This window comes from Salvia hispanica, chromosome 2, assembly GCF_029641045.1.
Source record: "Salvia hispanica isolate PSC_SH4W2 chromosome 2, Shi_PSC_v1, whole genome shotgun sequence".
Taxonomy (NCBI): domain Eukaryota; kingdom Viridiplantae; phylum Streptophyta; class Magnoliopsida; order Lamiales; family Lamiaceae; genus Salvia; species Salvia hispanica.
The window spans coordinates 62,168,546-62,196,375 of record NC_142693.1 but is presented as its reverse complement, the minus strand read 5'-3'; the positions used below and the strand labels follow the sequence as shown (position 1 = coordinate 62,196,375).

The following is a 27,830-nucleotide window of genomic DNA, read 5'->3' as shown; positions in this document are numbered from 1 at the left end:
TTGCGGGGTGGCCGCACCTTTAGCCCACCCTAAATATAAATTAAATTAACTAGAAATAGCTTGCAATTAGTTAATTAGAGACAAAGCGCGCCATAGTTGCATGCTCTTTGTCTACATATATATGGTGTTACGTTGATGGCTCTAAATTCTTGTCATCTAAATCAGATCTAATTATTTTTGAGGAAATACTAATCTTAACAAGTGATTATTTTGCGATTTTTTTGAAAATATTACCACCATTTTATGTACAAAAGTTTCAATGACATCATTTAATTAAGGTGATCAATCAATTATTCCGTAGGTACTTTTTTCCGCAACCAAGATGCTATTTTTGCAAATATATAAAATAAAAGTAGTCGTGTTAAAGTCATCTACAAAACGACCCTTGTGCAACAATTTGGGTTAAAATGTCTTCTGATTGCAACAAACCTTGACCATAGCTTACCTAACAAATTTAATTTCACAGTTAAAGTCAAATGGTTTCATTCATGACAACCTGTATCATCAACATAGCTTTTTAATCGAATTGATTGCAATCAAATACAATCAATATCCACGAAAAAAAATTTCTATTAAATTTATGAAAGGGAGAGTACGAAGTTGATTTGACAAACTTGGTTAAACATTTATGTTAAATAATTAAGCATTCAACAATTGATTGCTACAAAGATCATTGAGTGCTTTCTCAGTCCCCCTATCCCTTTCTAGAATGAGAGAAATTAAGTTTAGAGGTTAATGAAAGATAAATATTATAAAGGGCACATTGTAGAAAAATCATAAATTTTGCTTAAATTTTGATTCGCATGCAATAAAAAAATCAACTGTAAAAACTATAAATTCAACATTTTTTTCAATTTTCCCACATGAAAAATTAGTTGTAAAAATCAAATGTCTAATTTGGATGATATTTTATCTAATGTGATGGTCCAAAAAATTCAACAAGGACAACAACAAACGTGAAATTTATCATTTTTCTAAATATACTTAGAAAATAATTCAACCACGTCATCACTTTGAACCACGTGTACACCAAATCAACATAATATTGGTTATGAGAAAATTGAGAAAATGTTAAAATTCATTATTTGTACGGTTAATTTTCAGAGTTGCAGGCCAAAATTTAACCAAAATTCATAATTTTATTCAGGGCAATCTGTCCTATTAAAAAAAATCGAAAATAGTTAGATGTGGTCAAAACATGTGACTGGGGAGAGATGAGCCCTAATTAGTTAACTAGGTCGGTTGGAATGAAGGAGGAAAACGTGACACATGCATGAAATATAAGTCAATTTTAATCATATCAAGTCTAGAAAATCCCTGAAATCCCAGTTTTACATATGAAACACAATATCAACTCTCTCTTTCTCCCTCTCTCTCTCTCTTACACACACACACACACACACACAAAACAGAGATTGAGTTGTTTGGAACGCCCGTGTTGAACTTCGAGGTGGGTCGATAAATGATTTAAAAACTCAATTATCACAAAAAAATAAAGTTTCACTAACATTCTTGATCAATGATTTTCAATTTGTGTCTTAGTGATATATATTCCTCTCTCCTTTATATTTTATTGGTGAGATAATTAGATAGTGATTCCAAACTCCATGAATATGCATCAAAATGTGAGAAGTACTATAATTAGGGTTTGGGACATAAACTAAGCAAACATCTCCAAAAACACAAGCCACACAAAGAGTACCATATACAATGCACAATGTACAAATATCCAAATCAAGAATGACCATTGATTATGTTCCATGGTACCTCATTTTGTCCACAAATCCACTGATTCATTTCTCCCCAATCCACACTCTCTCCTCCAAAAACACTCCCATTCACCAAATCATCATATAAGAACTCCAGCCCTTGCAAATTCTCATACACTCCGCCGCTCGCCTCGGCCGGGCCCAGCCCGAAATGAGGCGGAGGCGGAACCATGCCCAAGATAGGGGTTTGGTCAGAACTAGTACTGATCAATTGATCGATTGGATCACCGTACATTGGTTGGATTAGGGCTTGATCATCGATGACCGGATATCGAGGATGATCGTTGTCGGGTGCGAGCCCTGAGCTAATCGGGTCTTGCGTCGAAAACCTACCCCCGAGCTTCATTAGAAGCCTTCTGATGGAGGCGTGGTTGTTGAACCGTGCCTCCTCGCCCGAGGAGTAGGGTATGGGTTGAAGAGACGGCAGTGGAAGAGGCTGAGGCGGTGGCCCAGTTTGGAAGCATGGGCCACCGCCTGAACCCTTGGCCGTGGTTTGTTTGCCGCGGCCGCTCTTCTCTTTCCTCTGCTTTCCTAGAAGCTTCTTCTTTAGCCTCGTGTTCCAGTAGTTCTTGATGTCGTTGTCAGTTCTCCCCGGCAGCTGGGCTGCAATTATTGACCACCTGTCCATGAAATCCACCTTTAAGCAGACACACATAGAAGCAAGTAACCCCTAACAATCTAAAAAAATATTTTTTATTCGTAAAATATCGTCGAATTTTTTATATTTTGTTTGAATCATTGTGCAAAATCGTGATGAATAATAGGAAAATTATAGTCTTGAAATTTCAAACTTAAAATTAAGAATAAATATAGCCCTTAACAAAACAGATTTCTATGTCCCCTTAAAAAAGTTATGTGTATATATGTTTTTTTATTTTTTATTTTGACCTAGTTTGGAAATCAATTTGACCTAGCTAGGTAATACCTAAATTTCCAAAATGTAACAAATATTTCTCTACATAAAACTAGGGTTCTCACAAATCAAACACAAAGGGGGCTATCATCCATCAATTCAGATTAAACTGAAATAAATATTGTCAGTGAAGAAAGTGACCTGCTTCCGATGCTAATATAGAGGCTACATATGATGTTGTCTTCTTCTTCGGAGAAGCCACCGTGTTTGATGTTGGGCCGGAGGTAGTTGAGCCATCTAAGACGACAACTCTTGCCACATCTCTTTAGGCCTATTTTTCCGATCAATCAACATATATTGATGATCAGTGAAAAAGAGGGTTTTCTCAAGTTGTAGAAATTAAAAGGAAAAAAAAGGATTTATATACCAATTTTTTGAGGGAGGGCAATCCAATTACCGCCGGTGCCATGGCGGTCGATGTAGGATTTGAGCTTGGCGTCTTCTTCCGGAGACCACGGCCCTTTCTTCACGTTTGCTTTGTCGCAGCATGGAGCTCTTCCCATTTTTTTTCTCTTTCTCTAGCTAATTTATGGTTCAATTATTGTTGAATTAATGTGGGTGAAAAAATTAGTTTGTGTGTGTGAGAGAGAGAGGGGGGGTGGGGTGGAAAAAAGGCCATAGACATGTTACATGGAGAGGACATATATAATTGAAATCAAATGGCAAAAAAGGGGTGTTGGAATATAAAATGAAATATGGCAACCATGTTGAGAGGTTTATCTTCTTGTCTTCCTCTGGATAGAATCATTATGACATCAATTTGCCAATCTTTCTGAAAATTACACATTCGTTTCGGGTTCGAATATGGAAATGGGTCGGGTTGTCTCATTCCTATTTTAGATATTTATCCATACATAACTATCTAGCATATACTCCAATTACTGAATTACATGTCGTAATTTTTGACGGCTTAACTGGATTGTAAAAATAAGAAGGAATTAATGTGGTCAAAAAGTTAGGATTTTAAAAAAATAAGAAGAATAAATGTGAGTGAAAAAGTTAGTGGAGTGTGGATCTCAGTTTTAATACACTCTATTAGTTTCATAAATAAATTTGAGTAGAATAAATTAATATAATGTGAGGTCTACATATAAAAATAAAATACTCCATCCGTCCCAGATAATTCGACCCAGTATTCCATTTCAGGTCGTCCCACATAATTTGTCCCACTTCACTTTTACCATTTTTGGTAGTAGACCTCATATTCCACTAACTCATTCCTACTCATATTTTATTATAAAACTAATACTTTAAAAGTAGGACCCACATCCCACCAACTTTTTCAACTCATTTTTCATTGGATTTCTTAAAATCTGTGCTGGGTCAAAGTGTCCCAAATTATTTGGGACGGAGGAAGTAAGACGTATCAAACTGACAGAATGAGACTGAGTACGAATGAATATTATGCGTGTTGTAGTGTAGTTTATTTGAACTTGCATTATAAATTTTCTACTCCACTAGGCATAGTTCTTAATTACATACCTCATATACTCCCAAGTAATTTGGAAAAGTGATAAAAATGAGATTTGTGCAACGCAAACGTTGTAAACCTAACAAGTAATTTTGTTGATTGAGACTATATAGTAAATGTGATTGACGATTGGTCTGTTAAATCTATACATATATAAAAGGCGAGTTTTAGCCTTAATTTGAATATTTATAAATTCTGGGCATGAATTGAAATATTTACAAGTTTTGAATTATATTTTGAATATTTATGAGACATGGAATCTATTTTAGCACTCAGCAGGTTATAAATTTTGACCGTTTCTTTAATTATTGTTGAATTGTGAAATGAATCAATAAACATTGTGTTTAATACTCTGCACATTTTAACCGTTTGTTTAATCATTGGTCAATACCTTATATCAACAGTTTTATGTACAGAAAACTTAATAATCATGTAAGAGCTAATAAATGAGTAACCGTAGGTTACAAATATTAAAATAGAATAATGAGAATTTAACAAATTTTCAAGACTACTATACCATAATTCAAAATATAATTCACACATAATTGACGTTCCACATTTGTAACATCTGCGATCTTAATTTTATAATTTATGATGTTTTAATATCATGATCTCTCATGTCCTAATTTTATGCTTATAAAAGGCATAGAGTTGTGGATAAATTATACACCAACAAAAGCATCTTCATTCTATATCAAGCTCTAAACATTATTTTCCATTTTAGGAATATTGTATTGCTTGATTTTTGGAGCCCCATCAAGTTCATCGTTGCCTAGCAGATTTGAGATGTTATATACGTTAGTAGGAAGTTGTTTCATCTTTGGGGATACTACGTCAATACGAGAGAAATAATTGTGATGTAATTTGTCTTGCAGAAATGAGATTTATCTCTACTATACTTATAGTTCGGTTTATTTGATAACTTTCATTATAATTTACATTTCAATTATTGTTGTTGTTTTTTTATTGTAATAGTTAGAGTACCGCGTGTATATGGTTCGAGAATTTTATTCCTATATTTCTAACAATTATGTTTATCCAAATAATTATGTTTGTCTTGATTCCCTTTTAAATTTGTTTAATATTATGTCTTAAGATGCAAAATGAATTGAGTATATATTTATTGAATTGTTATTATATAATATATTTTTCTATTTCTATATCTTATATAGTTATACTGTTTTTCATTTTAATTAATAAATTAGGTATTTGAAATCGTATGACGAAAAAATATTCCGTCGTGCATCGCACGTGGGTTAAAACTAGTGAGAATAAAATGCAAATTCATACCACCTCAATCCTTTCTTGCTTTATACATACAAAATGAATCACTATTCATTTCGTAAATTTGACCTTTGAATATTAGGTCATATTCTAATGCTTATAGCACTATAATCCAAAATCAAGACCAAATCTTCACCATTAGATTTTAAAATGAGTGAATGAAATTAAATCTTATGAATCTCAATAAATAGTAGACAAAATATCAACAAAAGGGTAATATTGTCGTTATGTTATCATATGATAATTTTCGTGAATGTTTTTTTATATCAACATAGTGTATTACAAATATCAACAATATGACATAAGAATATCAATACTAGTACAAGAAAATATCAACCCATATTTATTGAGATTTTTACATGGTTTTATTGAGATTTTTTGATGTATTTGTTGATAAAAATTTGGTTATCAACCTTTACAAAAACTAAAATAAAAAATATCAAATTTCATCATCCGAACGTCGTCGGAACATATGCAATTGAGATCTCGTTGGAATCCTTATAAAATTATCTTTAATTTGATATATTTTTTGCGAAAAAATACTTTAAATCGAGAGAGTTACGTAAATTTAAATTTTTAAGATGATTTTAATGAGAGAGAATTGACATTAATACTCTCTAATTTTATTTATTAATTTTCTTAATTAAAAATATAATTCATGTGTCATTATTTCAATCACTAGACCTTCTAATATAATAACTAAGATAGCAATTAGTTAGCAATTGATCACTCCCTTGCATATTTAAGGTCAAATATTTTTAACTTTTATAATTAGGACTTTTCGGATGTATCCAAAAACTTCGGGATTTCGTGATTAATTGTTGTACTACAGGTTTTAACAAACTGAGTTATCTAGAATTAATCTGATAGAAATTATATCAAACATAAATATAGTATGGGGAGTGTTATATTGCTAACTCAATGCTTAATTGCTAACTACAACTTAATAATAGTCATTAAATATTCAAATTAAAGGTCTAGATCATTAACCACAAAATGTCAATACGATCAACAAAAAACGTCAATAAGGCTATATGATTAATTCCAATAAAAATCAATAGGGGTATTAATGTCAAGTTAGTTATAACTAACTTTTAAAAGAAATTTCAAAACTTTAAATTCATATAACATATATCAAATTAAAGATAATTTTATAAGGATTCCAACGATATACTACATGCATATGTTCCGACGTCAAAATTTGAAAAAAAAAAATCTAGAATTTTCGTATTTTTCGTACACAGGCTAATGTCAATACAGCTAAGACAATATAAAGCATGTACAATGTCAATCCTAAATTTGTGTTGACATTCTCAAAGCATTGTGTTGATATTTTCGAAACACTATATTGACATTTTCATCCAAAACCCTAATTTGACGTTTTTTAAAAAAAAAAATTAATTTAATTAATAAAAACGAAAATTACACGTGGCAAATTGTAGACCACACACTTTTTAAAATCATATGGCCTTAAATTAGTTGTAGTTAGCAATTAAATGATGAGTTAGCAATTGATCACTTCTATAATAATATATGTTTAAGAAATTTTGTTAGGTCTCACTTTTGTAGATTTTAAGGCAATCTGGATAATCAGCTTTCTCCCAAATGCAATTATTATAATCTTATGATTTATATATTTCTCAATCTTCTTTTTCACAGAATTAGAAAAATCATAACAAGATTCATTCACCAAACCACTAATATGAACCATTAAATATGAAAATAGATTATTCCAATTTAATCTCGTTGATCATATCATTTAGAGGGTATTTTTGTCCGGACAGAAAATATTAGACTGTAATTTATGTAACAAATTAACGCTAATCATATTTGTTCTAAATATTTACTCAAAACTTTAAATTCTACATAATTCTATGATTATAACAAAAATCTTATGATTATAACAAAATCTTAATTGCATATGATTACACATAAAGAGATTTTATAATATCATCATCGCTTACAAACATTAATCGTACTATCATTTTTCCTTTACCATTGTTTCAAGAGCTAAATACCATTTTTTTAACATCACAATAAGTCAATAACATTCTCTGTTAAACATTATCATTATCATTATCATTATCTTTTAAACATTATCATTATCTTTTAAACATTAACATTCTCTTTTAAACATTATCATTATATCTCCTACATAATATCAATCCTAATATCGTCCATAATATTATTCACAATATCATTGATAAAATCACATTATCATTTTCTTAACAATCACAATATCGTTTCATGCGATGTTATGAGCGAAAATGAAAGTTTAAAAGAGAAAACGATATTATCAGTGATATTGTACAAGAGAAGTAATGATATTAAAAATTTTGGTCTATAGGATATGTTTGATGATATTGCACGAGAGAGAATATGGTACTCCCTCCGTCCCATAGTAGATGTCACATTTGAGAATTGACACGAGATTTTAGGAGATTGTTTTGTGTGTTACGTGGAAAGAGAAAATAATATATTTATATTAATGTGAGAGGGAACTTTTTCCGAAAAAAGGAAATGTGACATCTTTTGTGGAACAAACTAAAAAGAAAAGTGTGACATCTATTATGTGACGGAGGAAGTATTACTTAGGCGAAAGAAAATGATATTTATTAAAAGATATTATAATATTATGAATCATGAATAACATCATTACAATATTCTTTAAGAGAGAATATGGTATTACGTAGGAAAGAAAATGATATTGATTATAAGATATTATAATATTATGAATCGTGAATAACATCATTACAATATTGTTTAAGAGAGAAAATACGATATTGTGATGTTACGAAAATGTTATATTGGATATATCCAAAATTGGAATTAAAGTATAAAGTCCCCAAATGTCTAAGTCGGAAATCATAGTCTATACTCTATACTGCCAGAGTCTTTTGTTAACCAACGTCAACCTCAATCGAGGAGCCTCTCATTTCCACTGGTAAATCTCAAATCACTAATCATAAGATGAATCATTTAAATTGGAATCATGAAAATCATGTATTAATTGTTTTCATATTATTTATTGTATCATGTCAAGTTTGTGATGCTATAGTGTGGTTATATATGGTGTCGTGTTAAACCGAAAAGAATCATGTTGCTATTGGGTTAGTGTCGTGTGCGGATTTTGTTCGAATTTGGAGGTATCAAGTTATGTTGCTTTCCGAATTGAGAGTTTACTGGATGGATCAAGTTGATGTTTGGCCTTAATGGGTTGGATTGTTATTAAGTTGACGTGATAGCGACTACACTCCAAATTTATCAGTCCTACAACTGAGCCCAAAAGAGCTTATATTGCTAAAAAAAAGTCTATGTAATGACGCAGAACGAGAATTCAATTAAGAAGTTGTATGATCCACTTATGAATTATTCACAAATGAATTGTATTTTAAGAAAGAAATGCTATAAAATTGTAAATGAAAATTTAAGGGTATATAAGTACTTGCATATGTTATTCTGGTTTTCTAGCTAATAGTACTACTCCCTATTTTGACCCCTCAATTTGAACGTACATGTTTATATTTTTTTTAATTACAAAACCACTCCTCAAGTCAAAATTCATTTATCCGTGCATATTATCATGTAGTGTGTCGAGTCAATCATACACCAGTAACTCCAACATGTCCATCAACACAGCTGCCTCCACGGGCAGTCACTCTACCTCCTCCGAGAGTACCCTCAACATTATTGTAGGTTCCTTATCGTCCAAGAAGAGGTCGGAAATTTCACTCCACGAGTCCAGTACGGGCTCTACACGATCAGTAAATCAACCCTTCCCGGGCAATGAATTCACCAGCTTCGACGAATCCTTGGAAGCCACCTCCTCAGCCTCTCCACAACCGATCAACCCACCCCTTGTGGACCCCACTGAGTCGGTGGGGGGCCCGAGCTCCCCCAAAAAGGTAGTTGAGCCAAAGATGAATATTATCATAGATTCATTTGCTGATCAAACGAAGGAGCAATACAACATTGAGGATAGTCTCCACTTTGACCGCCAAGGCAAGATAGCGGTGGGACTTCTTGCGGAAGAAGACCGGAAGAATGCCAAGTCCGTTGGGCCGTCCGGCCCCCCTTCCCCGGGCTCGGCTTGCTCGACCACTGCGAGGCCATATACTAGACATTCCAAGAAACAAAAGAAATGATGTTTAATGCAATGGTTGCTTGTTAATTTTACTTATATTATCTATTATCTAATCATAACATTGAATTTAATTTGGGACTTTTGCCTGGGCTATATATTATCTAGCAGCGTTATTGGGCTTATAAAGTAATAGTGTTATTGGGCTTCTTGGTCAATCCTGATTTTTTTTGTTATAAATTCTTAAACGGTTTTTAATTTCGATTAATATTTCCCCATTTTTAAAAATAGTACTTCCCCAAGTCTCATAAAAATAGACTCTTTATTTTTGTCCTATCTCATAAAAAAAGCTTAAAAGCAAAGAAACATGAGCAGAAAAATGGTTCTCTTTCTAGTTTCACATTAGTTTGAATATTATTACTCCCTCCGTCCCGCTTTAACAGTCTCATTGACTTTTCTGCACTCATTTTGTAAAAATGATAATAAATAGTTAAAGTGGAGAAATAATAAAGTAAAATTGAGAATAATGTAGATAAGACTCTTCTCTAAATTATTCTCTTTTTTACTTTATTATTTCTCCACTTTAACTATTTATTATCATTTTTACAAAATGAGTGCAGAAAAGTCAATGGGACTGCTAAAGCGGGACGAAAGGAGTATATCATACTCATGAAGTGCAATATCAATATGGATAAAATAGAAGTTTTGTTTTGATAATTTTCTAGACATAATTTTTCAAATTGCTTTTTCTTTTGGCGTAAATTGCGATCCTCAAAACTGATGAAATAATGTTCGGTCCTTCGCTATTATCGTAAACTTTTGGAGTAAAGTTGCATTTATTTTTTATTCAAAGATTCCCCAATTTTTCTTAATAAATCAATAGAAAATGCTCATGAACTAATAGAGAATTGACATTCGACGTCCTAATAACTAATAACAAAATATTACAAGATTTAAAATCAAAAACTTCAAAACTGTACCATCTTGTCTTCGGAGAATAATTCAAACTTTGATGAAAATTTTTATATCTTAATTTTAGATGTTTGATGGATTAAAATGTATCTGTGTTGGGGAAAATACACTCATTTAATTGACAAGATAGTAGTAGCAAATTTTAATTAGCACAAGTTCTTCAAAAATGCAATTACAATCATGCATTTTTTTAATTTATATTTTTCTCAGTTAGAATCAGCCTTCCATCATCGTTTTGTGACAGATAAAAAGTTTTATAAAAAGAGATTTCAACTTGAATGCACATGACTAATCAGAAACTTTCAAGTAGCATTACTCAGAAAATTAAAATGAAATTGATTAGGCATGAGGCAGCCAGCACAAGCATGGCTTGGATGATAAGATCAATGAAATAGAGATTTATACCAATTTTGGCTATCTTATATTCATAGCATATTTAGGTAGCCTTTATAAGTTCTGTGATCACTCAATTTGAACTAACCATCCCCTGCTATCTTCAATCTCACCTCTTTGGATCCCAACAAGTCTTGAGTGAAGTTTCAGGGACCCGAGCTCAGTGCTCATCTTATATTCGACCCTGAAAGGAACAATATAAAGAAACGGAACGTTGTCAGATACAAAAAGATCGAAACGCACTGCAGACTTAGTAGTTCGAACTCACCTGTTACCCTTGTATGTAATACTTCCTACAGGAGCAACACTAACTGCGGTCCCAGTGCAGAAAACTTCGTCTGCCTCAAGTAGTTCTTCAATCGGAATAGAACGCTCCTCAACCTGTCCGAATTCAGAGAGAATGTAGACCTTTCAGACAGATTGAAACAAAGGATGTCGATGGACTAATTATGAAATGGACTAGTTATAAGATCTCTTTGGGGCTGGTATACAGAGACAGAAAAGTGACTGGGATGGCCAAAGCTTGTGTTCTCGGAAACTGAGTTAAATGTTTTCCCAACATTTAAAGCATGAGATCCATGGAATAACCCCCAGAAAATCCCACTGATTTTACCTGATAACCAAGATCTTGTGCAATATCCATGATGCTTTTACGCGTAATTCCTTCAAGAATCGTTCCCTTGGTGGGTGGAGTGGAGATAACATTGTCCTGTAAACAGAAAAACCATCTGTGAGTAACCAGAAGCATTTAATATAATCAGTTACAAACGATACAGCACATATTGATCTACTGCCATAGTAACATATCAATATTACCAGAATGCAAGAACTCAACATACACATACAAAATATAGTGTACTTGTGCAGTGTTGTATACATGAGTTAAATCCTTGGCATGCCGATTACTGACACATCTGAACATTCTACATGAGGGAACAAGGTGATAAATACCTTCACCATGAAAACATTAGAAGCTGAGACCTCCTCAACATCTCTTTTATTGTTCGCATCCAGGTATAAAACATCGGAGAATCCTTTATCCTTGGCTCTCTTCATCGCTTTCAACACCTACACCGGTCAAAGTTATAATCTCACCAAAAGCATATGCAGAACAACAGTATCATAGGGTTTGAAATATGATGCACAAAAACTTAAAAACATAACCATCTAATCACAAAAATTTTCAGTGAGTTTTCCATAAGGTAGATCATAATTCATATATATATTCTACTTCCAACCAAATATCGACATGTAATGCTCCAAGTAATTTATTTATTGAATATCAATTGAACTATGTAAATTTGGAAGAACTTTCAGTCGCCAACTTCATTTAGAACTTTCATCAAACACTTGGAAGAAGGAGGCAACACTTACATACCGGCGCATAATTCGTGACGCTTTTCACACCTCCAGCACCACCGCGACCAGCGCGATGGAACTCATCCTCAACGTACAAGCTGATCGGCGCAGTACCTTCCTGCAAACCACAACAACAATCAAACCTTATCCACCAGCTCCTTCATATTCCATCAATTCAATCGAATTAAAATTGAAAACGTAAACACAACCTTGAAATAGTTTCCAACTGGAGAAGCATACACCAAAAATGTGAACTCCGGTGACGGCGCCAGCCCCAAAACCGGCCCGCTCCCTATCAGCAGAGGCCGAATGTACAGAGATCCTTTTCCCGGCGGAGGAATCTGCGCAATTGCAGGGGATACGGAATGACAAACTGCAAATGCAATCGGCTAAGGAAACAAAAATAGATCGGTGATTGATTACAAATCGGCGGTTGGCGAGAGCGGTTTGCTTGACGGCATGGATGAATTGATCAACTGAGGGAGACTGCATACACATTCTGTCGGCGCCGAATTGCATGCGAATCGCGTTTTCTCGTGGACGGAAGAGGAAGAGTCCGCCATTTTCGCTTCGGTAAGCTTTCGTGCCTTCGAAAACTCCCTGAGATCGATTACATCAAAATTCGATTAAAATTTATTATAATCAATAATTATAATTAAAAAAAATTTAAATATTTTAGCCTAAATAAGAAATCTTTGACAAAAATCTTATTATATGTGGTAATCGTGAAATGTTTATAATATTTTATATTATTTTTTAAATTTGTGATAATTAGGATAACAAGCTGTGTAGAAAAAAAGTTGATTTAGTAGTGTCAATAGGATAAAAAATTCACGGAAGTTGGTTGGATATGGTGATTGATGCGCCATGAAAAATAACAAACAAAATGTAAAGTTTATGATTTTTTAGGTTAAATTTAAAATTAATGAGAAATACCAAAATTTGAGCAAAGATCATTAGTTTAGAGACCAACATCCTCTAAATGAATATAAATTTAAAGAATACACTACGAGAGACTCAAACTCGAAACATTTGGTCTTAAATATTAAACGTTGCACCACTGAGCAAACTCACACACAGATAATGAGATTGCGTCACAGTGGATTCGAACCCGATACGTTCGGTCTCGGACATTACGGCGCCAATTCATTCACACTGACACACACGAGTGGGGCCTTTATTTATTTAAGATTGAGTGGGTTTGGTGGGCCTGGTGGCCCGTGTAAGACATATCCTCGCATGTTAGCCCAGTGCCTTAAAATTTCCAACTTGATTTAGTTGGCAAGTATATAAGTTGAATTCATAAATTATCATCAATTCATCATATCTACATATGTAAATGTAAAGATGTATTATTGACAACCTGAAATTAGATCGAATTTTTTAAAAGTAAAATATTTAATTTAATATTTGAAAAAAAAATATCATTGCAATGTTTAACTTATAGAACAACTAATGAATTATTCTACACACATTTAACATAAGTAACTAATGAAATTAAAAATATAAGTAATAACTATATTTCAGTTAAAGTGGGGGACCAATCAGTTTTCAGGCCAAATCAATCTATTATAGGATTATTATGAGAAGTATGTCCATCTATACTAATATTATTTTCATAATAATTATTATTAAATGAACTATAATTAAGATCAGAAGCTTATGGAACGTCTAAAAGTGAGACATGCATATGATAGTGATACCAAGGCTACTCGCAGTCACGAACAACGATTTTCGAAATCTAAGGCACGAGCGCGAATCATCCATTGCACGATTGGCATCGGTCAATATAAGAGCACCATATGGTCGTAATTTCTTTAAAAAACAATTTAGTAGCTTGAACTAATATATGGTATTTCGGACGTAGACATGGCCCGAGCCTATGATCCACCTTTCGCTCATCGTCTACCATCTCGTTTTTCGATTTTTTTAGCATCAATATATACTAAAGAGCTTATAACAAATTATATTTATGATTTAATGAATTAAAATAAATAGAATGAAAAAAGTTAAGTCTGTCAACTTGTGAGTTGTGCCATAAAACCCTCATTTATTGTTCATCACTCCAAATGCAAAATAATTCCAAAAACACTGTAAAAAGAAACAGAAGAATACCTGTCCATAATTCAAGACTCCAGCAGCAGGATTCAATTCAATATTCCCAAAACGACTGAGTTGACCCGCCTCGAACTCGTCCTCTTCCTCTCCACACTTCATCACATACATATAATCAGTCTGCACCAAACCAAATCCCAAATTCTCCCACTCCATTTCTTCCTCTACCACACTACACACATTATTCATTCAATAAATCAAAAAAATATAAAACATAAATCAAAATTAAATCAAATCAAATCAAATTAAATTAATCAATACCTCTCTTGTAGAGGAGACGCAGCTTGACCTCCTAAAAACCTCACTCCAATCTAAAATTTCACCAAAAATTGAGTGAAAATTTTGAAGTTAATGCAGAGAGAGAGCTCTGTTTTTTAGAGGAGGCAAACAAACCTGTGATTTGTGGGGAGGTGTTGCTGTAATCCTGCGTATGATTCTGCTGCTCAAGGTTTTGAAAATCATGTTTGTTTGATTTTGTGGGAGAGAGGGGAATTTGAGAGTGAAGAGGAGGAAGAAGATGTATGGATTGTCATGCAAATTTGCTACTATTAAATATGATTGTTGGCCTAACTTTTTTGAACAGTAAATGCTTTGATACGAATCTATTAATATACATCTACCTGTGATTGATTCTATTGCTATTATTATTTGCTTTACTATTAGGGAACCTGCTGACTAGGCTGCAAATTCGGATCAAGACCTATACTATTCACGTGATACGTCAATTATTCGATCCGAGCTAGACATATCCACAGTCCACGGATCATATACAAGGTCTAGCTAGCTTTAATTAATTATTCATAATCTTCTTATCACTTAGTACTTTTTCGAGCAATTCTTTAATTAATTATTCATCATCTTCTTATCACTTAGTACCTTTTTGGAGTAATTTTTTTGTTTATTGTTTCAATTTTTATATATTTATTTAAATTATGATAATTTATAGTACTATTAATAATTAAAAATTTAAAACTACATGGTTTTTGTGGCTTATTTTTTGTTGTAATTTTATGATAATTAAATATCGTGAACTAAAGTTATTCAATTTCAAAACAATTTTGAAAGAATTGCAAATTTGACTCTGGTAATTTACTCCAACATACCATAAAAGAGAATAATTTGGGTTTAATGAGATAGAGATTTACACCGATTCTGCCAGTCTTATTTACATTCATAGCATATATACTTACTAAAGTAGTCTAAATAAGTTTCAGGATCACTCAATTTGAACCAACCATCCCCTGCTATCTTCGATTTCACCTCTTTGGATTCCAACAAGTGTTGAGTGAAGTTTCAGGCACCCAAGCTCAGTGCTCATCTTATATTCGACCCTGAGAGGAACGATTCAAAGAAACGGGACGGTGTTAGCTACAAAAAGATCGAACGCACTGCAGCCTAAGGAGTTGGAACTCACCTGTTACCCTTGTATGTAATGCTTCCTACAGGAGCAACAACAACTGCGGTTCCAGTGCAGAAAACTTCATCTGCGCCAAGTAGTTCTTCAATCGGAATAGAACGCTCCTCAACCTGCCCAAATTCAGAGAAAATGTAGAGCTTTCAGAAAGATTGAACCAAAGGTAATTGGTTGGTAACATCACGAAAGCATTTAAGAATCTGCATCGTACAGTATAGCAGAAGACAACATAGGAAGCACCAGGTAATTATAGCTATCAAAGTAGGACAACTAGGTAATCATCACGATAATAACTGTTTTGTAGTAGGAAATGGACTAGTTATAAGATCTATTCGGGGCTGATATACAAAGACAGGATGGGCAAAGCTCTACTGCATCCAATAATACCACGATTGGCTAAGTGATACCACATTCCGGTACGAGTTGAGCATGTGTTCCCGGAACCAGAGTTAAACGTTAGCCTAGCCACATATTTAAAATCATGAGTAACACCCCCTAGAAAATCCTATTGATTTACCTGATAACCGAGATCTCGTGCAATGTCCATGATGCTTTTACGCGTAATTCCTTCTAGAATTGTACCATTGGTGGGTGGAGTGGAGATAACATTGCCCTGTAAACAGAAAAAGCATCTGTGAGTCACCAGAAGTAAATATATCATCAGTTACAAACAATACAGCACAAATTAATCGACTGCCATAGTAACTCTAGTCTCTAAAAGAGTTAAATGCATGTCATACTGGCAATATCTGCTGAACATTTACATGAGAGGATTAGGTGATAAATACCTTGAGCATGAAAACATTAGAAGAAGAGACCTCCTCAATGTCTCTTTTGTTGTTCGCATCCAGGTATAAGACATCGGAGAATCCTTTATCCTTGGCTCTCCTCATGGCTTTCAACACCTACATGATATGAAAACAATATGCATCAAGCATACGCAGAATCACGCAGTATACGGGTGAAATATGATACAAAAAAACTAAAAAACAAAACAATCTTAACACAAAATATTTCCTTAGGCCAGTGAGTTTTCCTTAAGGTAGATCATGCGCTCTACATCTAACCAAGTATTTTTCGATATGTAATAATTGCATATTTCCATATACTCCACCTAAACCTGAGTAAAGACTGAGATTTTGGTGCAAAAAAAAAAGATTCTAGACTAACTACAAGATTAAATCTTGACCAAATATGATTATAGCAGTTCATGGTCTCATGCTTTACTTCTTTTTCTAATTTATGACCTCAATTTTAACTCATTAATTTATTTATTGAACATCAAATGAACTTTGCAAATTTGTTAATTTTGTCATGCTTCAAAAATTCCATATTGTAGATTCTATCCAGTCCCCACCTTCATATAGAACTTTCATCAAACACTTGGAAGAAAGAGGCAAAATTAACATACCGGCGCATAATTCGTGATGCTCTTCACACCTCCAGCTCCGCCACGACCAGCGCGATGGAACACATCCTCAACGTACAAATTGATCGGCTTAGTCCCTTCCTGCAAACCACAACAATCAAACCTTACCCACCAACTCCTTCATATTCCTATAATTCAATCGAATTAAAATTGAAAACGTAAACACAACCTTGAAATAGTTTCCAACTGGAGAAGCATACACCAGAAATGTGTACTCCGAAGACGGCGCCAGCCCCAAAACCGGCCCGCTCCCTATCAGCAGAGGCCGAATGTACAGAGATCCAATTCCCGGCGGAGGAATCTGCGCAATTTTAGGGGATAGAAAATGAAAAACTGCAAAGGCAATCAGCTAAGGAAACAAAAATAGATCGCTGATTGATTGATTACCCAACGGCGGTTGGCGAGAGCGGTTTGCTTGACGGCATGGATGAATTGATGAACTGAAGGAGACTGCATACACATTCTGTCAGCGCCGATTTGCATGCGAATCGCGTTTTCTTGTGGGCGGAAGAGAAAGAGACCGCCATTTTCGCTTCGGTAAGCTTTCGTGCCTTCGAAAATTCCCTGATCGATTCCATAAAAACTGAGCTCTGTTACTTTCTATTTCAGTGAAGAAGTTCTAATCTTTGAATTAATAATAATCCCAAAATAATTACTACTAATCTTTAAATTAATAATTATATTCTAAATCAAGCGCATGCGCCTTCACGGTTCGAACCATAAATGGCATGGTTCTACTAATCCGGTTTTGGTTCAAAAATTTTGAAACCATGAACGATCGTAGTCGTAAATTTCGACACAAACTCATAATAAACGGGATAAAATTGTAAAAACGGTAAAAATCTAAAAAAAGAAAATGTTGAAAATCGTCGATTTTGAATCGAAATTGGAAAAAGGGGCAGTTCCATTGCAAAAGCAAAAACCATCAATTTTCTCTATTCATGCATGTCACTCTTGTATGGATCAATCGAATAAGTTATGATTCCATTTCTCTACCAATATCATTAATAATTTTGAACTGAGACTAGTGATTATGGAATCGAAGCTTCACTAGTAGTAGGTCGTATTTATAACCATATAACTTTTCACATTTAAGAAAATGTGTTAAAACTATTACCTCTTTTCCCAAATCGACTTGGTGATTATCTTATCTCATTTATATAAGTGTGGATAACCCTTATCCTCATAAGACATTTTAAGAGGAGAGTGTCATTCTTAATAAAATGGATACATAAAGGTTTTGGGGAGACTATGCAATTAAGTTTTGGATGTAATTGAACTATTAATATCAGGAATTTAAAAATAAAGCTTGGCATTATATATATTTCGGATATTTAATAGCATGGATATATGTCATATTTACTTCAATTATAATTTGGTTAAAAATTTATTAATAAATTAATAATCAAAATATTATAAAAATAAAAAATTGAAGTTAATTAGATGTGGGGGACATTATTTAATTAAGATTGAGTGGGTGTGATGGGCCTGGGTTGCACGTGTAAAACATATCTTCCCAAGTTAGCCCAACGCCTTATTGCTCATTTAATATCCAACTTGATTTAGCTGTCAAATTTATAAGTTGCATTCTTAAAGAATCATATATTTGCATAAAGATGTATTTATGACAACCTCGAATTAGAGTACTAGTAGTATTTTTCAAATTTAATATTCAATTTTATATACCATATAATAATAAGTGGTATTTAAATATTTAGAATTTCGATTTTCTTCCTATTTTCTGTCTTTTTTAATTGTTTTTATGACCTAGGATATATGTATGGCTTTGTTAAGCAATGATTTGTGGAATGTGGGATATTTGGGGTCTGGGGTCTGGTACGCCAAGATGATATATCACGTGAATAATATAGATATAGCTCGGATTTCTAATATAGGACTGTAACAAAATAGCACCACTAGCAATCTAGCATCAACAATTGAGAAAAAATAAACAAATTTATAAAAATTTTAAGCTCGGCCACTTGTACCATGAAACTCTCAATCAAAAATTGAACAAAAAGACAAAAAGAGATAAAATGGCAAGTTAGGCAACATATGCCATGAAACTCTCAAATCATTAAAACACAAATTCAGAAAAACAGATGAGAGAGAAGACAAAACTCATTTATTATGGCATTTTTTTTGTCAAAATAAATCCAAAAAATAGTGAAAAAAGAATACCTGTCCATAATTCAAGACTCCAGCAGAAGGACTCAATTCAATATTGCCAAAACGACTGAGTTGACCCGCCTCGAACTCGTTTTCTTCTCCACACTTCATCACATACATATAATCAGTCTGCACCAAACCAAATCCCAAATTTTCCCACTCCATTTCTTCCTCCACCACACTACACACATTAATTCAATAAATCAAAATCACAACTAACATAAATCAAAATTAAATTAAATTAAATTAAATTGAATTGAATAGATCAAATTAAATTAAACACCACCTCTCTTGTAGAGGAGACGCAGCTTGGCCTCCCAAAAATCTCAATCCAATCTAAAATTTCACGAAAAATTGAGTGAAATTTTTGAAGTTAAATGCAGAGAGCTCTGTTTTTGAAAGGAGGCAAACAAACCTGTGATTTGTGGGGAGGTGTTGATGTAATCCTGCTTAGGATTCTGGTGGTTGCGGTTTTGAGAAACATTCTTGTTTGATTTTTGGAGAAAGAGAGAAAGTTGTGTTTGAAGAGGAAGATTTGAGATGGATAGACATGCAAATTGGCTATTTAATCTGATTGCTGGCCTAACTTTTTTATACACTATATATGTTGTGATACGTATATATCTTTGAATTTGCATCTACGTGTGATTGATTCAATATTTCTATTGATATAGTAGTTGCATATTAGGCCACTGTGTCAAGACCTGTACTATTCACGTGACATATCAGCTTAGAAATATCCACTATCCACGGGCCTCGGATGAGGTCGGACCTTAATTAGTTATTTAATTTATCGTACTTACTTTTCCGAATTTATTTGCATTATTAACTTTTTTATTATATAATATATTTATATAAATTGCAATATTTTTAAAATTAATACTCCTATATTATAAGTTAAAGTAATTGTAAATATGGACCTTAATATTTTTTCTGTCCCATAAAACTATAAAAGCATGAATATTACTCCTACTTTTTGTTCTTTCTCTACCACAATTTGATACAATAAATACTCTTATTGTCGTAATTTATTTACTATTAATTTACATGCTATGAGTCTTTTTCCTAAACTCAAAATATAAACAACACAATTTTTTTTTATAAATCATCTAAATATATGTCCATATTTTGTGTAATGGGGGGAATATTATGTATTAAAATACTAAATATAAATAATTGATAAAAAAAATGATCACGTGAATGGGTAACTTATTTACAACTAAGAAAGTAGGAATGGGTAATTTATTTATTATACTATGAAAGTAGGATTGGGTAATTCATTTACTAATAGGCTTCAATCCAACGGTGAGTGATAGAGACTTATTTTCTCTGTTAGGGAAGGGCCCGGCCTGATTGAACTAATTTTACCAAAACTATAATGAATTGTAAATAAAAGAATAAATAGATATGAATGTGGGACACTAACAGCCATCATAACTTGTGAATAAATCATAAAATGTCAAGATGATCATAAATGATAAATTGATAATGGTATAGCATGTGGTCGTTTTTGAGGTAGTGTAAATGCTCGAGCAATGATCCATTTAGAACAGAACCTATACAAAAATAAAAGCATTTACCAAAAATATTATACAAATAAAATAGCTGACGAACACAATAAAACAGAAGTAAAAGGACACACCATTGTACCATCTTCAATAACTCCTTTTCAATATGATAAGTTAACAAATAAGAGTCTCATTTTTTTATATAGTTTATAATGAAATGTAACATACTTTCATTTATAATCAAAAGTGAAATCAGACTTTTATAAACGAACAAATCAAAATGGCAAAATGAGATATTTAATGTTTAGTATTTTTCAAAACTTGATGCAATTGTGGTAGTAGTTGATAAGATGATTACTTCCTCCGTTCGCGAATAGGAGTCTCATTTCACTCCGGCGCGGTTTTAAAAAGTTTAAAGAAAAGTGAGTGGAAAAAAATTAGTGGAATACGGGTCCCACTTGTATAAATTACTTTTAAATGATGTGTGAGTGAAATGAGTTAGAGGAATGTGGGCCTCATTACCATTTATGGTAATTATGAATCGGGACTCCTATTCGCGGACGGATCAAAATGGAAAAACGGAACTCATATTCGCGGACGGAGGGAGTATTTGATTTTGTTGATAAGCATAATTTGAGTAAGGAAGTATATATTATGTCTTTAATTTGGTTGATAAATGCCATGCTGGTTGAGGCAAATACCATAACTGTAATAAAAGGGGTTGGTCGATACAATGAATTTGATAGAGATGGGTACGCTGTTTTTGAGCACATGGACTCCTGTCCCTGCTCATAGCCTAGCTGCATGGTTTGCTTGCCTCTTAATAAAATAAAAAATTATAAAAGAAATTAAGAATAAATTAAATTTGATGATAGCTGGATATGACAATTAATTAAGAATTAAATTTCATAATTTACTAATCAAACCAAATTTCATGAACTAAATTACTATTGTATTCTTGATTTATGAGTGAGATAATTAGAAAGAAAAAAAAACAAGGTGGCATAATGAAAATATATTCGTTATTTGTGAGTGATGTAATAAGTAAAATAATGCGTTTGAGTTACTATATTAATTCAATTTTCATATCATTGTTTATGGATGTAATTATAGAGAGAATAGTTTATGATAAATAGCATAACTACTCTTAAAAAAAAACTTATAATATGGTGAAATAGCAATACTCTCTATATTGGATTTTGCAGTTGGTTACTTTGTTACTCACTCACTCTATATTAATGAGAATTCTTAGATAGGAATCTGTTGAAGAATTTAATGCAGGCAACCAACCACTATCTCCAAATTGTAATGCTATATATTTTCGTAGAAAAATAAATCTCTTACTAATATATGTGGGTATTTTTAGTATTTTAAGATTATCAATCTTCAGTGGTGTACATTATAAATGTCATTTTTATTTATAGATTTTCATCCCTAAATGAGTTATCTACTCTACCAAATATGCACGCATTAGTTTAGTAGATAAGTCCAATTTAAAAGCATTAACATTATCATGAGTCAATTATCTCTACAAATATACAATATAAGATGTTACACGCGCAATCGATTGTTATATGAAAATGGGAAGTATTTACACAAAATTAATTCAAAGTTGAATTTTCTTAGAGCAAAATTTTCATCACCCTGACTTACATAGTTACATCTCTATGTTTTGCAAGTGAATAACTGAAGCACTTATAAACAAAAAGTCATTGCATTTTGCACCGATCAATTTATTTCGACACATTTATGTGTCTATAGTATTAATGAAGGTTACAAAAAAGTCTTGATTCAAGCAGTGTATAAATGTAGTTGTAATTTATTTCACCAGCAGCTGCCGTATTGCACTACAAACTTCATTACATTAATTCCTCTACTAAACTGTTCGATTCAAATTCATTTTTTGGACTTGGTACTAATTATTTGTAGGTATGAATCTGGATTTGGAGACATTTTAATTATAAATTTATTGTTTAGTATCATAAAAAATTTGAATTTGAAATTTAATTAGCATATTTCAGGCCCTTGTTATTATATAATTTTAATTTTATGGGTAAATAAATGTTCGAGTAATTGAATATTTAACAAACACATGTTGCGCGCACACAAAGCACTAAAAACACACACGCAACACATGTCACATAATACTGCACACGTACTGCACACAACACAAACACATAATGCACACACTGAACTCACACACGACACACAATATTGCGCACACAAAACAAACACGACACAGACACTAGCACATCGATAGTATATAAAAATAAAGTAGCGTGAACAACAATCAATAAAAGTATATGTCAATTTTTGATTAATTTTTACTTATCAGAGATAAATAATTTTGAATTAGAATATATACTTAAACTCTTTAATTTGTTTAAGAGGTCTATATTTTCTATTTAATGTTGACTCTCTCCTTAGTAAAATAACCAATTACATTCTATCTTTCTCTTTCAATACACTAAACAAATCTAAAGAAAATCTCATATAATATTGAAATATGGTCATGCCGAATGAATGAGCCGCGAGATAGCAATTATATAGTATTGATCACTTAATATATTAAACAAATATTTTGAAGTTAAATTAGAATATCATTATATCGAATTCGATTCAGTAACATTACAAGTAGAATATAATTTATTAAACCAACGCTCGTGAATCAAACATTAAAATCACAAGTTTAAAATACGAAACACGTTCAAAACACTTGCTACCAATTGCAAATTCAACGGACCACACACAATAGTTTCTAAATGACACCCGCATTTTTTTAGTGTGATTATTGATTTATGTGTTTGAATCTCATGTGAATTGGACATCACATTGTGAATTTATGGCGTCAGTTTTGGCACTTGGATAGGTTTTTAAATTAATATGATTAATAATGAATTTTTGGATGGTTTTAATTTAAAGGGATATTGACATCTAATATCACGAAACTTTCAAAAAGTTGAGTTTTTCCCACGAATTTTAAAATTAGCAAATAATATCACGAATTTTACCCCGTGTTTGTTTTTTCCCACGAATGAAAAAATTCCCACAAATAATATTATGATACCGATTTTTTTCGTAATTTCTCGACAACAATTTTGAAAGTTTCAAGTTTTTCAATTTTTGAAGATAGTTTTTCTTGAAGCACACCCTCCAAAATTGTTCTTCAATCTATTAAAATAACATGAATTTTTTCATTCGTGGGAAAAAACAAACACGGGGTAAAGTTCGTGATATTATTTGTCAATTTTAAAGTTCGTGGGAAAAGTCCAACTTTTTGAAAGTTTCGTGATATTAGATGTCAATATCCCTAATTTAAAATTGGATTAATAATGATTTTTTGGATGGGTTTTTAAACAGGATAAATTATTTTTTTTTTATTTTTTTTAATGCGATTCTAACCCTCAATTTATTGTATGGTGTTTTACATATTGATTAATTGCGTTTTATTGTTAGTTTTACAGTTACCACTTGAGATTGTAGTCGGTAGTACTTTCATTTTTTTTCTTTTATTTTATTTTTATATGTTTTACTTTACTTTTGTAATCATCAACTTAGATTTCTTGCATCCCATTGGGTATGATTATATTTTATAATTTAATTTCTCATTAATTAGTTTATATACCATGGTTTATAATTAACCTCAAAGCTAGCTAGGGCATACCTTTTTTCTAACTTTATTTTTTAAATAAAAAAATTAAAAACAATCTCAATATGTTTTATTTTTATTAAACAATGAAAAATACTGGATCTTATTCATATATATTGTGTGATAAAAAAAAATACTATTATTATAACAAAATTTGACTAAGAGCACTCCCAATGGAGTTCCCTTATTTCTCCCTTATTTCTCCCTAACTCCTGCCACATCAGCGCCACATCAGCATCACATTTTATCCCCAGTTTTTAGCCAACCCCTACAATGGTTTCTCCCTTATTTCTCCCTTATTTCTCCCTAACTCAACATTTCATTTTTACATCATCACTAATTTAATTGTTTTATTTTTATATATAATAAAGCTAGCTTATTTAATTTATAAAGATAAATCAAATAAATAGTAATAAAGTTCGTTGTATTAAACACGGGTACACATTACAACGAAGAAAATTAAAAAAAAAAAAAGTACACGAATGGAAATAAAAAATCAAAAAAAAAATTCAAAGAAAAAAAAATTCAAGGGCGGTGGGCGCGGTTTCTATTTGCCCACAATTCTTCGATGATATCGTGTTGTAGTGCTTGATGGGCCTCCTTCTGGTGTATGTCCATGAACGCCTGGAACCGTTCATGTTCGTTGTGCGGTACACCCTGGCGGGCGGACTCGGTTGAGACACCGTGACTCGATGATGCAACACTTGGGTCGTTGGTGACGTCGAGGACGCCTTCGTGTTCATCTTCGATGATCATGTTATGCATGATGATGCACGCATACATGATATCGGCAATATCCCCCTGGTAGAAAAAGCGCGTCGGACCCTTTACCAGTGCAAATCGCGATTGGAGCACCCCAAATGCCCTCTCCACATCCTTGCGCGCAGACTCTTGCGCTCGGGCAAAATACCTTCTTCTATCTCCGAGTGGGCATCTGATCGTCTTCAGAAACACGGGCCATTGCGGATAGATGCCGTCAGCCAGGTAGTACCCCATGTTATGCACATTGCCATTGGCCGTGAATTCGATGGAGGGGCCTAATCCGTTGATCCGCTCGTTGAAAAGGGGCGAGGAATTGAGAACATTTAGGTCGTTGTTCGACCCGGCTATACCAAAATAAGCATGCCAAATCCAAAGCCGTTGGTCGGCAACGGCTTCAAGAATGATGGTGGGATGCGTACCTTTGTAGCCGGTAGTAAACTGGCCTCGCCACGCGGTTGGGCAGTTCTTCCACTGCCAGTGCATACAGTCGATGCTGCCGAGCATCCCCGGAAAGCCGTGGGTCCTCCAGTGCCAATCCAGTAGGAACTGGCAGTCAGCTGCGTCCGGCGAGCGAAGGTAGTGCTCCCCAAATATCTCTCGCACGCCCTGACAGAAATTCTTCAGGCACTCGTTGCCAGTCGTCTCGCCGCATTGCAGATACTCATCGAACATGTCGGCGGACCCTCCATATGCCAACTGCCGGATGGCAACAGTGCATTTCTGTAGGGGCGATAGTCCGGGCTTCCCTGCTGCGTCTCGCTGGAGCCGGAACTCGGGGTAACGCGCGGACAACGCATTAACAATGCGCAGGAAGAGGGAGCGGCGCATTCTGAACCGGCGACGAAATACATCTGCCGGATAACGTGGTTCCTCCGCGAAATAATCGGCGAACAGCCGATCGTGCGCACCAGTGTGGTTGCGAGGGATGTATCGGCGCCGCCGGCGGATTGGCCGTTGGGGGGGTGGCTGCTGCATTCGAGCGATCTCGCTTTGTATGCAGCGGGAGATATAGTTGTTGATTGGGTTGTTGGCGAAACCCGCTACATCCCATCCGGTGGGAGCGGGAGGTACCTCTTCTTCGGAAGAAGAATGTGATATTTCCTCGTCGGACTGAGCACGAGACGATGAATCAGAACTCATTTAATAAAGATGGAGAGAAAAAAGATTGAAAATTTGTGTGAATGAAGTTTGTGGGTGATGAATGGAGGAAGAGGATGAAATATTTATAGGGGTGGGATAAAATAGCCGTTCGGCCAAAAAAAAAAAAAAAAATTTTAAAAATCGCCGATTATCGCCGAGCGTCGCCCACAGTGGCCGGCGATCGCTCGGCGATAATCCGGCGATAAATCGCCACTCGGCGAAGCAACGGTAACATTATCGCCGAATTATCGCCGACTTCGCCACAATGGCCGGCGATAATTCGGCGATAATCGGCGATTTATCGCCGAGAATTCGCCACCTCCATTGGGAGTGCTCTAACAAATATAACAAAAAGTCACTATGTAACAAAACATATTCATAGATTTTCAAATGTAACTAAACATATATTATCATAACATATGATTACACTAAAACTTCATCACTATATCACAAGTTTATCCTAATGTTGGCATTTAGATAATGATTCGAAAGGAGATTAGAAAGGGAAGAAATGTACATAATTAAATTGGCACAATGATTAAATAAAACGTTTTTTTCTCGAATATTGTCACAAAAGATAAACCCAAAGATCATGATGGAGATGGCCACTCAAAGCCATTGGTGACACCTAACACCCATCTTCTCTCCCATAATTCAATAATAGAATATCTTCTTTCCATAATTCAATAATTAATAGTAGAATATTCCTTTAATTGAAATTTTGATTTAGAAAATAAAAAGTACTTATAATTACTTAGCTAAAAAATGGCTTATGTTGTTGCACAGCAGATTATTAAGTAATCCATAATCTATGTCAATTAAATTCGATTTTTTTGACAGATAAGTTTCAAATCTAAATAGATCGATATATAAAACGACAATTTGAATGGTCCAATGTCAATTTATATGAATTAATTAAGATAACCGTGTCCTAGCGTTTTCTATGATGTTCAGATCAAATTAGTACAAGTAGGTTACTTTCGTTTAATCGTGTTGTTCGGAGTGTCATTTTTGTTTTAGCGTTTTCATTGTTTTGGGTTACCTATTGTTGAGTTGTGACGATTTGTTGAGGCGTTTGGTTTATTGTCATTGTGCTTTTCTTAAAAAAATTTATTATTAGAGATATTGTCGCTTGATATCATGAAATTTTTCAAAAATTTAATATTTTTTTTTCTTTGGATTTTGAATTTTGAACTTGAGATATAATATCACGAACTTAAACAATTGTTGAATTTTTCGACCAGTGACAAATTCCGAATTTTGACACTGATAGAAAATATTTAACAATTATTTAAGTTCGTGATATTATATACCAAGTTCAAAGTTTATGTGAGAAAATAAATTTTTAAAAATTACCTAATATTAGAGGTCAATATCCCTTAAGTATCAACCCTTACATAAA

At 33.4% G+C, this 27,830-nt stretch overlaps 3 protein-coding genes across 3 annotated transcripts; all 3 read right to left on the bottom strand.

Annotated features, from left to right (window-relative positions):
* Positions 1–1,614: 1,614 nt before the first annotated feature.
* On the bottom strand, positions 1,615–3,279 carry LOC125199512 (uncharacterized). The gene is made up of 3 exons (XM_089064318.1): positions 3,050–3,279; positions 2,824–2,953; positions 1,615–2,389 (listed from the first exon to the last, which is right to left on the bottom strand). The coding sequence occupies exons 1-3, from the start codon at positions 3,183–3,185 to the stop codon at positions 1,735–1,737; spliced, it is 921 nt and encodes a 306-aa protein (XP_088920444.1). The 5' UTR covers positions 3,186–3,279; the 3' UTR covers positions 1,615–1,734.
* A 7,500-nt stretch (positions 3,280–10,779) lies between these two features.
* Positions 10,780–14,914, bottom strand: LOC125201571 (branched-chain-amino-acid aminotransferase 2, chloroplastic-like). Its single transcript, XM_048099743.2, has 10 exons — positions 14,751–14,914; positions 14,619–14,668; positions 14,358–14,529; positions 12,666–12,842; positions 12,452–12,583; positions 12,262–12,360; positions 11,835–11,951; positions 11,497–11,592; positions 11,152–11,264; positions 10,780–11,067 (listed from the first exon to the last, which is right to left on the bottom strand). The coding sequence occupies exons 1-10, from the start codon at positions 14,817–14,819 to the stop codon at positions 10,953–10,955; spliced, it is 1,140 nt and encodes a 379-aa protein (XP_047955700.1). The 5' UTR covers positions 14,820–14,914; the 3' UTR covers positions 10,780–10,952.
* Positions 14,915–15,457: 543 nt separating this feature from the next.
* LOC125203101 (branched-chain-amino-acid aminotransferase 2, chloroplastic-like) lies at positions 15,458–19,984 on the bottom strand. Its single transcript, XM_048101390.2, has 10 exons — positions 19,785–19,984; positions 19,656–19,705; positions 19,382–19,550; positions 17,588–17,764; positions 17,370–17,501; positions 17,183–17,281; positions 16,560–16,676; positions 16,289–16,384; positions 15,772–15,884; positions 15,458–15,688 (listed from the first exon to the last, which is right to left on the bottom strand). The coding sequence occupies exons 1-10, from the start codon at positions 19,851–19,853 to the stop codon at positions 15,574–15,576; spliced, it is 1,137 nt and encodes a 378-aa protein (XP_047957347.1). The 5' UTR covers positions 19,854–19,984; the 3' UTR covers positions 15,458–15,573.
* Positions 19,985–27,830: the final 7,846 nt, after the last annotated feature.

Coding starts and splice junctions, on each gene's coding strand:
- LOC125201571 (XM_048099743.2), bottom strand. CDS start 14,819: ATGATTTTCAAAACCTTGAGCAGCAGAATCATACGCAGGATTACAGCA. Junction 14,669..14,750: donor CACCTCCCCACAAATCACAG/GTTTGTTTGCCT, acceptor GTGAAATTTTAG/ATTGGAGTGAGGTTTTTAGG. Junction 12,361..12,451: donor CAGTTGGAAACTATTTCAAG/GTTGTGTTTACG, acceptor TGTGGTTTGCAG/GAAGGTACTGCGCCGATCAG.
- LOC125203101 (XM_048101390.2), bottom strand. CDS start 19,853: ATGTTTCTCAAAACCGCAACCACCAGAATCCTAAGCAGGATTACATCA. Junction 16,385..16,559: donor CTAATGTTTTCATGCTCAAG/GTATTTATCACC, acceptor TTCTGTTTACAG/GGCAATGTTATCTCCACTCC. Junction 15,885..16,288: donor CACGAGATCTCGGTTATCAG/GTAAATCAATAG, acceptor GAATTTGGGCAG/GTTGAGGAGCGTTCTATTCC.
- LOC125199512 (XM_089064318.1), bottom strand. CDS start 3,185: ATGGGAAGAGCTCCATGCTGCGACAAAGCAAACGTGAAGAAAGGGCCG. Junction 2,954..3,049: donor TGCCCTCCCTCAAAAAATTG/GTATATAAATCC, acceptor TCGGAAAAATAG/GCCTAAAGAGATGTGGCAAG. Junction 2,390..2,823: donor TATATTAGCATCGGAAGCAG/GTCACTTTCTTC, acceptor TTTCATGGACAG/GTGGTCAATAATTGCAGCCC.